General features: G+C 35.4%; 1 protein-coding gene across 1 annotated transcript; it reads right to left on the reverse strand.

Annotated features, from left to right (window-relative positions):
- Positions 1 to 5,172: 5,172 nt before the first annotated feature.
- On the reverse strand, positions 5,173 to 10,550 carry LOC141482109 (uncharacterized). The gene is made up of 4 exons (XM_074174717.1): positions 10,453 to 10,550; positions 10,299 to 10,347; positions 5,876 to 6,330; positions 5,173 to 5,359 (listed from the first exon to the last, which is right to left on the reverse strand). The coding sequence occupies exons 1-4, from the start codon at positions 10,456 to 10,458 to the stop codon at positions 5,342 to 5,344; spliced, it is 528 nt and encodes a 175-aa protein (XP_074030818.1). The 5' UTR covers positions 10,459 to 10,550; the 3' UTR covers positions 5,173 to 5,341.
- Positions 10,551 to 16,315: the final 5,765 nt, after the last annotated feature.

Genomic DNA, 16,315 nt, shown 5'->3' on the forward strand with positions numbered 1-16,315 from the left:
AATGTGTAGAATTAGTTGAAAGACACGCCAGATGAAGCCATTGTATGGCGAAATACGTGTTGCGTTTTTGTAAAACAATTTAGTGAAAATCTCACAATAAAGTGTTTTTGGAATACGTTATAATGTAATTGTTTTCTCAAAAACTACTAGTTTTGTTAGAATTAATCTTTTGTCAAATGAGTTCAAGCATGAAATTCCAATATTTTTTTTCTGCAGGAAAAACTTTTGATAATTCTAAAATACAAATCATGAAATTATAAAACAACAACAAAAATTATTTGGCGCTCCAGGGCGACTTCATTGATTTCAGTGGCGCATTTGCTTTTTCAGCTGCAGGAAAACCCGGAAAACCTGCAGCACCACATCATCTGAAGATCTTGATCTGCCAATGTCCTCTCTCATAAAACAAAATGTAGGGTGTCTCCAGAGGCTCCAATAAATTCAATGCATCGCCAGAACACTTCGTGACACGACTATCGTCAAACTTAAACCAGTTCGTTTCGTCTTTGACTAAGACGTAATAATGACCAAATTTAACGCCAGAACCACAGTGAACAATGACTGCATGAATATTATATTAGTGGTCTGCTAGGTTGAAATGTTCATCTATTTCGAACCTTCCAAAGAGTTTCTTGCTTCCGTCAGAGGTTGAGTCTTGTTTGAAGATCATCAGTGTTATTATTAGATTGACTGGTGCCTCAGCTATACTTGTTTTCTTATAACAGTCAGTTAGTTTGGCGCATGTTTGGCAATAATTGGTATATTTATAAATTAACTGTTTTCCTAGAAGGAATATTGTTTTGAAAGTGTTTTAATCTAGCTGTTTTATCATAAACGTCCTAAATGAAGAGTATAGATAGTACTCCTGATAGGCAAAGAAAATGATTAAAATTAGAAGCAGAATTGAAAGACGAATCAGAAAATCTGTCAAATATGTATGATGTTTCACTTATTTCAACGCTTCGTATACCTGGAATTGAAGGTGGGTTGAAAATTCTTCAGATGGATAGATCATTTTCATTCAGTTCTTGTCTTTCTTTGAAAGCGGGATTTTTAGTTTTTTAAACTATATTTATGAATGTTTTCATTTAGTTTGCTTGTTGACCTATACAATTTATTGAATTGTTTCATTGTGAATCCAAGATGGCGGATCACATATTTTCTCAAAAATTTTTTTACTAGTTTCCGTCAATAATTATCCTGTATAAAGATTTCCAACCATAAATCCTGAAAGATTTATGTGAATGGAAATTGATGAAGTTCATTCCATTCATTAGGTTTACGTAATTTGTTCGTTTTTATTACTTCACTTGACATATTTTGTGAATTCAGTAACCAGGTGAGAAACGTTGAGAATATGCATATGTTCCAACATACGAAATCAGTAAAATAAGATAATTAGCATGACTTAGGTGGAACCGACTTGGAGGTTGAATTATATGGGATTTGAATTGGCCAGTAGCGTACGATATGGTTATGGACATAGAGAAGATGAGTAGGTATTCGATTTGAACAAATAAAATATCGAATTCAACAGAGAGTTTTCATAAGATATTGGATGTATGGAAAATATAAATTTCAAATTCAATAAGGTTCAAAAATGGCAAACACATGCATGATGGGGTAAGTATTATCGGCCTGTTCAACTGGAGAATTCATATGATATGAAACGCTTCATACAGTGCATTTCTTTGATGTCCCCCTCCTTTTATTTTTTGAAGGGGTCACCTCAAAAAACTAAAATTTGGGATAATGAAATTAATGCATAAATACTTTATTTTGAAGTAAAATTCACAGACGAAACTTTCAAGATGGCGACTGGGCGTCATCTGGGAAAAAAATTGAATGGAAAGGGGGGGTCTTGTGACAAATGCTTCACAACCCTAGAATATAATGTCAATATCTTCAACCACTACAAAATGGTGAAACTTTCAATAATTGCCTGAATACATGACATTCAACTACGTAATAAGCTTGAGGTCAGTTCAGAAGATGCTCGAAATGGTTGCCTTGAACTTCTTGACACATGAAAAGCCTATCCGATATTTCACGCCGAACATTTTCGAAAACAGTAACGTCAATATCTCTATAAATATTTATTATTCTCTGACGTATATACAATATCGAAGCAGGTGCAGTTTCATACACCTTTTGCTTCAAACAGACCCATAACAAAAGTCCAAAGGTGTCAAATCTGGCGAGCGGGCTGACCATTCCGTACGACTTCGACGGCCAATCCAACTACCGGGAAAAGTAGTATCCAAATAGTTTTTTACTTGTCTGAAGTAATATGGTGGTGCTCTATCTTGTTGGAATACAATATCCATATCGAATTCATTAGGATTCGCTTCAACGATTTCAGTGATGAGAGGGTCAACAGTAGTTTCCAGCATATTCAAATACAGTTCCCCTGTTGAATTTTGATCAATAAATAGAGGTCCTACAATAATGTTTCCCAATATTCCTGCCCAAACGGTTTTTTTTCTGGATATTGGGTATGTGTTTCCCGGAAAACGTGAGGGTTGGTGTCACTCCAATAACGTAAATTTGGTCTGTGAACATGCTGTTTACAAAACATGTACATTCGTCACTAAAACAAATATTGTGGAGATAGGTAGGATGCTTTGCAATGGTTTAACGGTTTCCGTCATGATTTCGCAGAATTCTGTTCAGTTAATTGGTGTACCATGTTAGGAATCACACGTTAAAAGGTGAGACCTCGTTTGTCCTCTCGCACAAGTTTCTCAACTTCTGAGAGTTGTCGTTCGTATGGGGATCGTTGACGTGCTACCTTTCCACAAATAAAACCGAAAACTATTTGAGAATATTCTAACTGAACAATGATGTTCATTGTCGTACTAACATTTTTTGTCGTTTTCATAAACAAAAAATAACTTAACAAAACTTAACGGGTTGTTGGAATCGCCATATGGTAGATATAAAGGAATATTTTTAGAAATATCGATATTAATGTGTTTGTCTTCAGGAAATTATTAAATGTTTCGCCATTTTGCAGTTGGTGGAGATATTGACTTCATATTCTAGGATTGTGAAGTATTCGTCAGGAGCTTCAAAATGATGTGTCACAAGACCCCTCTTTTGATTCAATTTTTTCCCAGATGGCGCCCAAAATAAAGTATTCATGCATTAATTTCCTTATCCTAAATGTTTGCATTTGCATCCCCGACGAGGTTCTTCCTCTGTCTTCCACTACAGCTTGTTCTGCAAGGAAACTGGTGGAAACGACATCCCCAACACAACGCATTCATGATCTAACACCAGACAGCGATGTTTCGACCCGTTACAAGTTTTATCAGTGGTACTAGGCTGAACCACAAATGCATTGCAGAACTCAACTGTCCCTCAAAACCAAGCCTGAGTTAATGAGGATGACATTGTCTCTTACGAAGACGCCATCTGTAGAACCGCCTTGGAGCCTCGTTTATCTTCGATATTGGAGGATTGAGTTCTCTTTCTATACTTCAAAATATAGTATTATCAATTTGAACTAGATTCCTGTGACTTGGATTTGTCTCGTAGCCTCTTTGCCTAGTCAGTGACAATCTGGTATTATAACAAGATTAAGCTCTCAATTGGTTTAAAAATGAGTGTATGATTGTCAGCAGGTACTGTCATCGTGACATGAGAAAGATTTGACTCATTCGCGACATGAAATCGTAATGAATTGGGTACGTCTTCTTGTAATGGTATCCAGATTGCTGATGAAGTTGCAATAAGTCAAGTGTTCCATTACGAAACATCGATGTACGTCATTGAGGCTGACAGTGCTCCAGGTAAGTGAATATTCATCTCTTTCGTACGAATACTGTACTTCGTTGAAATACTGCCTCTAAACTCTTGCAACATTACCTCCATCACCCACTCGGACTGATGGAGAAAAGCTCCGATTGCTGCTCTTCACGGTCGCGGACCATGCGAAGAACTAAATCCTTGCTTCTGATGACTTTGCAGGCTCCATCTATCCAGTACCATTATGTCATGTAGACACTTCAAACTCAACAGTTAACGGCCTTCTTGTTGTCTTGGAAGTACAACCGTGAACGGACGATTTGGGATGCAAACTCCTATAGAGATGCATCATTTTTCGGGTCTTCATGTCGAAGATTACTGTAGTTTTTTTCCCAACACCAAATTGTTATTTTCAACACCTCGACACGTGTTTCGATCACCAAGTGATCTACTCACTAATCCAAACGAGTAGAGTAAGATTGGAACGGCAAGCATAATAACAGCAGCGACTTTGTTCTTCCCCGACAGTTGCAATGACCACATCTGTCAGAGTTTGTGCTGATACTTGACGCGGAGAGAGTTTTTCACTGCCGTTACCTCTTGTTAGTGGTGTTGTTCCACCCTAAGTAAGTATACGTCTCTCTGGGATACAGATGGTGCAGAATGCCTCCATCTGAAGTATTATTATTATTATTATCATCACAATTATCAAGTATTTACTTATCAATGTGGTTGAGCTGTGCTTCGGTACCTCGCTTGTGAGCAAGAACCTAAAAGCTGCCAGAAATACACTCATAACTCAAAAAAGGTGACCCAAACTGTATTGTTTGAACCCGTAATGTGTCTTATCAGTGGTACTGGGCTGAACCATGAAGTATTTTTGGAGGAAAGAGGAAGCCATGGTATGAGTAAGCATTGACATCACCTCTTACGAAAATGCCATATTTCGGACTGATAGAAAACTTATGCTCATTCAAGATGAGCACAGTTGAGTTCAGTAATGTATTTTTGATTCAATTTAGGTCTATAGTGGGATCTATAGGGTGGGATCGGTGGGATATGAATTATTGAAACATATGAAAGAAACATATTGCTTTCAATTACTCTATATTGATTGTTGATTGGTGAAAGTTCCTAATTGGTGTTTTACTGGATCTTTTTGAGCCTGAAATCTAGGTAATTGGTTACCTCTGAGAAATGGATGATAGCCTATTCTCAATCTAGTAAGGACTGCACAACTTTGACTGTTAAAAGGAATTTTATTTCAGACTGATTTTTAATTATAAAATTCATAATTGATGGACTGGTGAATGGAATAGCAATTTTTGCCTTGATTTATCACATGCAGATGTTCAATTATGCCACTTGTTAGGTTAGATTAGTATCTCTTGTACTGAGTAACCTTACAATAAAAAAAGCTCATAGTTTTCGTTTTTTTATTAGGAAATTAATTTACAAAATTGATCACAGAAGGTTTGTTGCCAAAATTTACAAAATATATACAGTACACTTGAAGCAGCATCAAGACGGCGGTGCAAAAACAGAATGTCGGTTAAATTTTTGAAGGGTATTTTCATACGATCCATGGAAGTTACTTATTACCATCCACCTGAAAAAATTGAAATAATCAATAGATATGTAACAGAACGGAAAGTATTCTATATCAACTGGTTTATAAAAAATTCAATTGGTACTTGAGGCACAATTCGTACTGTGAACACTGAGAACAACGCTTCGAGTACTGAAAAAACTTCAGATACTAAAAAGAATCTGAATGATAGAAACTGATCTATTTCAGGAATTTCAACGATGAATCACTCATATAACAAAATATCACTGAATCCTGACAACAAAAAGAAAGTAATGGTTTTTATATACTCAGTTCTTGAGTACCGCGTACTTTGAGTATCGAGTACTTGAGTACTTGAGACTTCGGAGTGACAGAACGTAAAACTTACGAACAAGTTGAAGCACAATATTGTATACTTGGATACTTTAAAAAATCCAGAGTTATGTCTACTTGATATTTGAGAACTTTGATTTTTGATCTTGCAATAGCTCTGAGTAGAGAGTTGCGCAACAATTATTATCATTATTATATTAGACATCATCAATATTCACTCACTGGATTTCCATCCTCCGCCTCCTCCAGATGACCATCCTGATCCACCAGATGACCATCCTGATCCACCGATTTCCAGCCGCTGCCCCCTCCATATCCGCCACCGCCTCCGTATCCACCACCGCCTCCGTATCCGCCACCGCCTCCAAATCCGCCGCCGCCTCCGTAGCCGCCGCCGCCGCTTGGTACAATGATTTTAATGATTTTCACGGTGCTTCCACCACCACCGTATCCACCTCCTCCACCACCTCCATAACCACCTCCTCCGGATTTCCATCCGCCCCCTCCAGATTGCCAGCCTCCGCCTCCTCCGGACTGCCAGCCACCGCCGCCGCCGCCGCCTCCTAATTGCCAACCGCCACCTCCGCCGCCGGACTGCCAGCCGCCGCCACCACCTCCATATCCACCGCCTCCGCCACCTCCGCCATAGCCGCCTCCTCCACTAAGGAGGTATCCAGCTAGAAATTTATTATAATTTTGATCATTTTGAAATCGATATGATTCCGTACAAATTGATAGATAATAATGATGATGAATAGCAGAAGGCATGAAATGAGTGAGCGTATAGATAGTTCCATAAATTGATTTATCGAAGAAGGATGACCTATCCCAGTTCTGCATATCTCCTGATATGTTGATTCTCTTGAAAGTTCTGCTAATAGTGATTTCCGGTATGAACAGCGTTTACACACTATTTCTTGGTCATTTGGTGGAGAAACGACGCTGCATTTCAGTATCGCCGAACTCACAAAATTGAATGATCTAATTCTCTATTGTTGAGGTCTCGTTTTGAGTGTGATCACTACTGGAGAAGAATAACAAAACTCCCGAGCAGTATGTTCAGTCAAACTTTGGATCTAAATATTTTTAGATTCAGAGTTTTTTAATTCAGGCAGGTCAGGACTAATTCTGTTTCTTGCTCCTATTCGATGGTTTTTTGGTAGAAAATCTATAACAAGTGATGCAGAGTTCATTTTTATGATGTCGTAGATTGTGAACAGCATTTCATAAGCAATTTACTATGAAACTAGAAGTTGCGTTTGGAAAATTTGTCACTTTAATGAACTGATCAGAATGTATATAGATGATATCCAAGAACAAGGTATATCACTTCAGTGATTATCACATAAGGTTCGAATATATTAAAGAAAATGCAGCTGAGTATTTTTGAAACATCAACTTACTGGAGTTGTTTTGAAAATCTAAATGAAAACCTCAATAGATTCTTTGAATGTTAAGTAGTCTCTGACTGATCATATTTAAAATACGATAGTTGAATTTCAATTTGATTCGCGAAAATATAACCTATGATAATGAACCAAATTTATTTCCCATATTTTCCCATAATTTGTTGAATGACTGGCAGTTTTATATCGATATTGTGAAATACCACAACAGAAAATTTCTTTCTAATAATGAATATTTAGAGACTGGCAGACCATAAGTTTACAAAAACCAATTTTTGAATCGAAATGTCGTTATGGCATAATTCTGATACCTATTTCCGTTATACAAGATTCAACAAGCCATACTATTCAAGAATTTGTAACAATGCAATCCAGTTAGAACTGTGAGTGATCACAATTATGTTCGTTGAAAAATAAATACGAAATAAATGTTATTCATGCGAATTTTACTAGGGCATTCTGAATTTTCGTTGGTGATATTAGCAATTTTTTCATCAGCAGTAGACAAGCAATAATAGTTGACTTGAAAATTTCTGGAACAGTCAATTCCTTGAATCTTAAATGATCATATTCTACATTTATCAATATTTGATGACTTTGTCGTCCTGTTTCATTTCAATGAATTGGGTCTAGAGGTAGCTCCGAACTGGGAATTAATAGCAACAGTTCATTAGAGTTGTATTTTTTGTGATGTGATCCAACTATCAAAATTGAAACTGAATTGCACTTTGTATTCTCCACTCTATAAGTGATGTGGATCAAAGTGATTTAGCCCCGGTAGTGTACTCTTGTGAAGACAAATCAAACGTTGTTAGCTAAAACTAATTAAACCGTGTCGTAACTATTCTTCTGAATCGGCCGGCATCCTCTGACGTTTCTTACGTAACCAAGAAAATCATCAATTTATTCGAGCCAAGGCGAGGTTTTGCAATTGCAACCTGTTCCTATTCGTGAACACCATCAGACATTGGAGAAAACTCTTGAATACATTCAAATCTCTCGAGCCATCGGTGATAGTCGCTTCAGGTACAGGGTGACCGAAAAGTACGGAGAGTTAACCTTTTCATACTCTCCGATAACAGATACAGTTCAACTAGGTAATTAATTAATTCAAAATTATTTTTATTGTGAAACCTGGTTTACTGGCATTCTATCTAATCTTAGAATTTTATTTATATGTTTGTTTATACTTTTGTATGTTTATATGTATGCATGTTCATAACTTAACTACAATTATGACTTATCCCATATACACCTTATGTAGCATAAAGGATCAATGAAAATCTATCTATCTATCAACTAGTGTATACAGCCAAGCTATAAAGGAATTTAACCTCATTTGAAATACCTGAAAAGGGGATTAATTTCCTTGAAATTACTTCGTATAAGTTGAAAATTACAAAATATTCACTTATTTGGTTCGATTGTCATGTGGGCATGGCCGATATTTCACATAGGTCAAACTGGTTGACCACCTTGAGTACGTATGAAAGAACAAATAAACGGAACTCCACTTTTTGGAAAGTATGAAAATTATTTAGATAATTCAGAATCTCACAATATCTTATGAACAAGCAAATTGATCAGAACCATATCTGGACTACATGTTAATTTTATTTACCTGTTTCAACTAGAATTCAGTGAAATACAGGTTATAGTTGAGTATCCATTGTATCAGTTATTGCTAATATCAATGATTTTTTTATAATTTCATTCGTTTCAATATCCATGTGATATAAAATGTTTCACTCCTTTCATAAATAGATCAAGTAATAGTTTGTAATAATGAAAAAGCGAATAACTTCTTCCATTCGACTTCGGATTTTTACAAAGTTCAATTGATTGTGACAGTGAAACAATGGAAAGGATACATATAGGAAACTGAGATATAAAATTCAAAACATGTTGGAGATATTGATACATAATCCGGTGGAATTGATGGAAAATTAATTTTCAACTATAATACGCTGAAGGTTAACTACAGAATACAACGAATTCAAATGGATGGAACAAAAATAACACAAGATATTATACTTGGTCGTCTGTGGATCATGCTGTATAAACTGTTACGAGCAAAAAATAAGTTGAACTGTTGAAATGAAAACAAAAATGTGTATCAAAGTGAGGTCAGCACAATCAAAAATGAGACTGATCATTCTGTAACAGAAAGAATTGAAAACTGGAATTGATATGCCATTATGAATACAAATTTACTAGAAATAAAATCAAAATATGGAACGGAGCCCTTTTGTTATGGAGTTTTTATAGACCCTTTTTTTGTAAGTTGAAAATACCTAGAAAAAAAACTGAAACGAAAATATTGCATGGTAGTAATTTTGAATCTCACTCTTATTAAACTGCCTTCGAATAATAACTTCTGAAATGATGAGTCAAGTAACAAGCATAGACAAGGTAAATTCTTGAAAACATGTTTCATATCAGCGATTTATAAATATAGGTTCTGTTGAAGTTTTCATATTTATTGTTATGAAAAGAATATCTAAGAATTAATGGTAGCAAAAATATCAAAATATCCAACAAAATTCAAATTTTTAACTCATAAGATGTATAAACTGACATGTGATGTAACTGATAAGATAGTTCGTAAAGACTGAATTGTTATGGAGGAGACAGTTTGCAGGATTGGTATTTGCTTTGTTTTTTTTGGATTATAAAAAGCATTATATACGATATCCCATTTCGAATAATGAGGAAATTGACCTTTTTACATGAAAAAAAAAAAGACGTCACTGGGCTACATTGATCTACTTGGCAATGGTACTTATTTGATTGAGTGGAATTACATCTATTGTATATTTATTGTTTTCAAATACAGATTAGTTTCATGATATACTTTCTGAATGTGAAAACATTTTTTCGAAATGATTTTTATATCCCATTTCAAATGATGAAAATAATGAACAACCATTGTTACTATGTTCATATTTCTCTTTTTCCCTTTATAAATATGTAACTTCTCCGGCCAGAACATTAAAGTAAGTTAAACTTATCCGTACATTGGTTTGTGAAGAAAACATCAACAATATCAACATATAACAAGTGTAGTCAATGAGAATAATGAATAAATGGTGTTGAAATATATATGATTTTCTGTATGAAATGGAATATGAACATCAAATTAAGTGAAGTGAGTCCAAATATTGACTCACGAAAAATTAGGTGTTCGCAAATATTTTTAGATAAATAAATGCTTTCTTTGTATTCTTGTCAGTACTCACCTTGAGCAAAGTTGGCTGCGGCAGCAACCACCAGTAGGCAAACGAACACCTGCAATTGAAACAAACGACTGAATTTCAAAAATTCAAAGCTCAATTACCCAATCACCGAAACAATTCACTGTTATTGAAGAATTTCAAATGTATTCGTATTTACCTTCATGATATCCAAAAACCCAAACCACTGTTATGAATTCTAATCTTTTTCATACAATATATATAGTCGTTGTTCGAGCCTTGGTCCCCCCTTTCTAGTCTTCGGGCTTTTACATCTCTCCTAACCCCCATCTTGAGGTAATTATTTCAGATTCACAATTAGTAATTGTTGTTGCGCTAACCCGGTTCTTCCATTATGCACTGAACGTAACGAACTTTGAAGATTAAAGATTGAACGAACACTCGGTCGAAATTGTGATATTCTCATTTGATTAGGATGTCTGTTATTAAAATTATGTGAATCAGTTTAATGAGGAGCCTCAATTTTGAAATTCGGTTACGACAGGTTTGGGAAAATATCCTCGAGAGTGTTTAAAATTCAAGAATCATAGTGCGAATTTCTAATTTGAATGAAATCAGTAGATTAAAACAAGTTAGCTCGTAGAACTTTCGACTAGTTAGAAGTTTTTTTTCATGCCTTTTGCGAAATAATGAATAACAAATTAACCTTTTTTTCTTTACATTATTGAAACTACTTTAATACATGCCAAACTGTTTTGAAACTGTTATTTTCGATTGTGATCGAAAAACAGTCTTTTTCTGTTTTCAAAACCTGAAATCCACTTTGAAACTTTCCCCTAAAATTGTGAATAGCTTAAATTCTTTTGACATATGTTGAAAGAACGAAATCTCCAGATGTAATATGCGATAGTTTACATGGATGCATATACTGGATGTTTTTTTAGTTAAGGTTCATATATCCGTTTTATTACTTCTCGACTTAGTAGTGGCAATACACTTGTTAACTGCTGAAAGCCGATTCTAATTTTTCACGAGTTTCTTTGCTGATAATTTCCTTATTTCAGAATATGATTGCTTACTTTGAAAACCGACAATTTTTCTCTATTTCATTCCCTTATCTGTTATGGTGTAAGGTTTTGAGGTAACTCCAGCCAATCTACTAAAATTTTCCAGTGCAGAAATTTGTTCATGTGAATTAAAAGGCATGACAATGTATCTGTATAAATCTGCGTATAAAATCACGAGACCCATTCACAAAACCATAAAGAGTTATCCCAAAATTTCAATCTCATCCTAAGTTACATGAGTACAACATAAGAAATAATAATCATTCGATATTGGCCCGGTTTAGGCTTTCTACATAGAACTTGTTCAATCAACTCCCAAGTGAAAAAAAATTATTCATGAGAAATTCAAAAAAAAACAATCAAATGGTTTTCCATTAGGAACTATTTTTACACTTTTGACGAATGGAACATTTGCCACCTTTTTTGCTACAATAACTTCTAGTTTGTTATCATGCATTAGCTTTGAATAATTTCATCACTTACTTTTATATGTACCAATTCTATGATAGTATGATGGTTTTATTGAGCCGATGATGCGGTTTCTCAAGTCCTCTACTTCGCGAACAGGAGTACGATGAACCACATGCTGTAAATTGCCCCAAATAGAGAAATCGAGAGGATTGAGATCCGGGATCGAGCGGGCCAGTTCTGTCGTCCTCCTCGACCTATCCACTGATTTGCATATGTTTCAGTTAAATGCTGACGTGCTACTTGACTAAAATGGGCGGGAGCCCCATCATGCATAAAAAACATATCCCTTCTGATGCCCAAAGGAACTTCCTCCAGCAGTACTGGATGCACTCCTCTTGAAAATTGAACGTATGCCTCACCATTTAATCGAGGAGGTAGAAAATGAGGCCCAATTAAATCATCCCCAATAACTCCGAGTCACACGTTAAGAGAAAACTGTTCTTGATGGTTAGTTTCGACAATAGCGTGAGGGTTTTCATAAGCCCATATGTGATAATTATGAAAATTAATACTCTTGTCCCGAGAAAAACTACATTCGTGTGTGAATTCTATCGTTTTCAGAAAGTCACAATTGCTTCTAATCATTTCCAGTATCCAATTACAAAATTCAAGACGGTTCGGAAAGTCTCGCGGTAACAGTGCCTGTACTCGTTGCAAATGGTAAGGGTATAGGAGTTGTTCCTGTAAAATTCGAAATACCGTCATATGATCAACATTTAGCTGGAAAGCAATCTTTCTAATACCGGTAGTAGGTTGTTCTTCAATCAAATTAAGTACTGCTTCCTCAAGCTGTGGTGTTCGTACGTCTCGATGGCGACCACAATCCTGCGTTCTTTTGTCGAATGAACCATATTCTCGTAATCGTTGATGAAGTCGAGTAAATATTCTATGTGAAGAATGCTGCAGTTGAGGATACATTTCAGCATATCTTCTAGAAGCTTCTAACCCATTCCCCTGCGACAGGCCGTAAACGTAATGCATATCAGCCATTTCCTCATGTGTGTATGCCATTTTAATAACAAGTGAATTATTGAAGTAACAAATCAAGAACAGAACAACAACACACAATAAGGATTAATTCAATTTCGAAAATTCACAAACTGACAACGTCATACCAATTTAATTGTCACTATCGCTAATAGCGACCTACTAGATAGATTAGGTTCGTATTTTCGCATTCACGTTGTTTAAAATCGAGCATTTTACTTTCTATGAAGAGCTGTTCGCTGGAAAATCTGCGCCTTTTCCTAAGTATTACTTTCAAAATCCATTTCTGTGTGACTTTCAAACAATTTATCTGATTATCGTACGCAGCTCCCCATAATATTATTCCATAGGACATCACAGATTCTACTGAGGATTTATAGGCTACTTTCAAAACTTTCACTGGGAGAATATCCCTGAGTTTATAAAATGCAAATACCAGTTTTTGAAATTTGCTATTCAAATATACTGAATGATTATCCCATCTGGGCATTTTATTGATGATAACTCCCAGATATTTGATTTCTGAAGTGTTTTGAATTGTCTTCTTACAATCGCAGTTGGTCAGATCACATCTCTCATGAAATTTAATCGATTTCAGGTTGGGTACAACTTTTGAGCTGTTTTGGGCTGTAATATAATAAATACTTTCTATTAGCCAGAAATTGTTCGACTTATAGGAGAAAATATGAATGGAGCGGAATTTTTGGAGAAAGAAAAAAGTTTCAATGTTTACTGCTGCATTTGCTGTTTGCTGATAACCGAACAGAAACATCTAGTCTGGGGAGTTAAATTCATCTATCAACCTCCTATTTACATGACATATCTAAGACTAGAGCAGTTTTTTGCATTTTAGCTCCACCTACTGTAGATCAACATTGTCGAATATTGTCGAACGTTTCAGTGGTTGTTCTCTAAAAGATAGCAAGCATAGGTGGAATTAGTTATTTTCAGTTCAAAACTTATTATATGTTCTGAGATTCTCGTTTTAAATTTCTTAAAGTCCTTCCTATATAAACTTCTAGGCAGAATGCACATGTTACTTGTGGACCTCTGATTCGGTAACTTTGCCCATTTTGACTTGTTACTCTTTATATGTCTACCCAATGAGTTACCAGTTTCATATGCTATTTTGATATTGTCTTCTGTTAATAGTCTTTTCATTTATGTAGATTATGCTATGGCAAACTACTAAAGTATGTTGATGAAGATTATTGATACATTATTGGTTATTGTGACTTATTTCAAAATAAACGTGTCTTTGTATTTCTGTGAAAAGCTTTTTTGTTTTTATTGGCAGTGCTATACGTGAAAATGAACCTCGCCAAAATTATATCCACTCAACCCTACAAGGAAGGAAATGTCATCTACATTCCTGGCTGTTTACGAGAATATGCATTCATGTCATGATAGTTGCTTCACATCCTACTCTTTCGATTGCACTCGAAATATTTTTACGTATTTAACGTTCTCTAGCAATTTCTTGAAACTGTCGTTTTCAGCTTCGATCCACTGAAATTTCACATTAAAAATATGTCAAAGCAGCATTCCACGACGGATGAGAGCGATTTCATGTGAAGTAAATATAAACATGGTAATCAATTAAATGAAATCGATAGTATGAAGAAATCATCATTGCAGATCGAATCTATTTAAAACTCAATTTGGAAAAATGAGTCAATGCTCAACGAAATAATTACGTCTTGAACAAGAATACTGGACTACGAACACAACTGGAAATATTCAGTAACACTCCATAGATAGGTGCTGCGATTAATGGAAAATGGTAACTAATGGAACAAGTGAACATGAACGAAGTTTCTGTTAATCTCAACAAAAATGCATAAATCTACTTCCTGTGGGTTTTCCTGTAGTGCTTGTGTTTTCTCCTTGAAAAAGTTCATGTTTGGTGAATCCCTGTAACGTAACGCAATGTTAGAAGCCGACACTGCCCCATGTAAAATGGGCAGCAAACCAAACTGCGGCAAAGTTCGCCTTGATATGGAAATATAGTTATTATAATTGCAACAAAGTATACTTCTAATGATGTAGTTTTACGTAATTTGTGTAATTTGCTTAAGAGAGCGCATATATGTGAGGCAGGATGTTACAATTAGTAGCGAAAGGGAACCTCAATTCGCATCTAAACAAGATGATGAAGGTGAAAGAGTATCATGTATTGCATTTCGCGTTGAGATTGAATTTCCGAAATTCATATTTGAATTGGTGATATGGAAGACTGTAGAATCGGAAATGGACTTCTATATCACAAATTCCAATTCATTCCAATTAATTAAAGCCATTTTATACTTTTAGAGAGAATTACTAGCCAAGTCTCCTGTAATGAAAAGTATGCGTTGCCGAATAAACAATTAACTTCATCGATAGAATGTATTTATTTAGGAGAATTTGAGATAGTTTTCTATGCTCAAAAGGTAGGTTGAATCGTAAGGTTTTGATACTTGAAGTTAATTCAATTACACAATGCCCTCTTGTCTCGAGATAGTCCATTGATTTTGATGGTCACTTATGCTTCTCCTTGACTGAGATGAACTTGAACGCACATATCAACTATGACACTTTTAGTTTTCTCACAGCCTTAAATAAATATTTTCTTGATGAAAATTGGATTGGATAATTTAGGAAACACTTGCTCCATCAATAGCATTTTACAATACAAGTGTTGTTCATGACAAAGAATTTCAAAAAAGGGGTTTTAATGATGATTGAGAACGGGAATGTTTCCTACTTATTTATCAAACTCAAACACCTGTTCATGCACCTGCAGTTTCGTAAGAATGTATCATTTTTCCCTCCAACCGATTTCCTTTCTTCTTCTTGGGATTCTTGTTGAATACTCATCGTGAGCAAAACAATAGCAAAATCAATACCCCTGAAAGTTCCGGATTGAATGATTCCGTACTGTCCATCTCGTCTTGTGTTTGTAAATCTTTTGCTGGAAAAATCCTCACTTGTTTACTTTGTAGTAAATTTTCAAGAGGTAGCGAAAACTTATATGAATTTCTGGAACTTCATTTAGCGTTTCCTAAGATGACTAATAACCAGTCCGTGCAAAGGTTATTGTTAAATCATCTGAAAATGGATTTTTTAACAGGTGATGATCGACTGTATTGCCAAACATGCGCCAAACTAACTAACTGTTATAAGGAAACAAGTATAGCTGAGGCACCAGTCAATCTAATAATAACACTGACGATCTTCAAACAAGACTCAACCTCTGACGGAAGCAAGAAACTCTTTCGAAGGTTGGAAATAGATGAGCATTTCAATCTAGCAGACCACTATTATAATATTCATGCAGTCATTGTTCACTGTGGTTCTGGCGTTGAATTTGGTCATTATTACGCCTTGGTCAAAGACGAAACGGACTGATTTAAGTTTGACTATAGTCGTGTCACGAAGTGTCTGGCGATGTTTCGAATCTATTGGAGCCGCTGGAGACACTCTACATTCTGTTTTATGAGAGAGAGGACAATGGTAGATGAAGATCTTCAGATGATGTGGTGCTGCAGGTTTTTC

Source organism: Leptinotarsa decemlineata, unplaced genomic scaffold, assembly GCF_025532065.1.
Source record: "Leptinotarsa decemlineata unplaced genomic scaffold, Ldec_3_MD MMD2_tig00000882_RagTag_RagTag, whole genome shotgun sequence".
Lineage (NCBI taxonomy): Eukaryota > Metazoa > Arthropoda > Insecta > Coleoptera > Chrysomelidae > Leptinotarsa > Leptinotarsa decemlineata.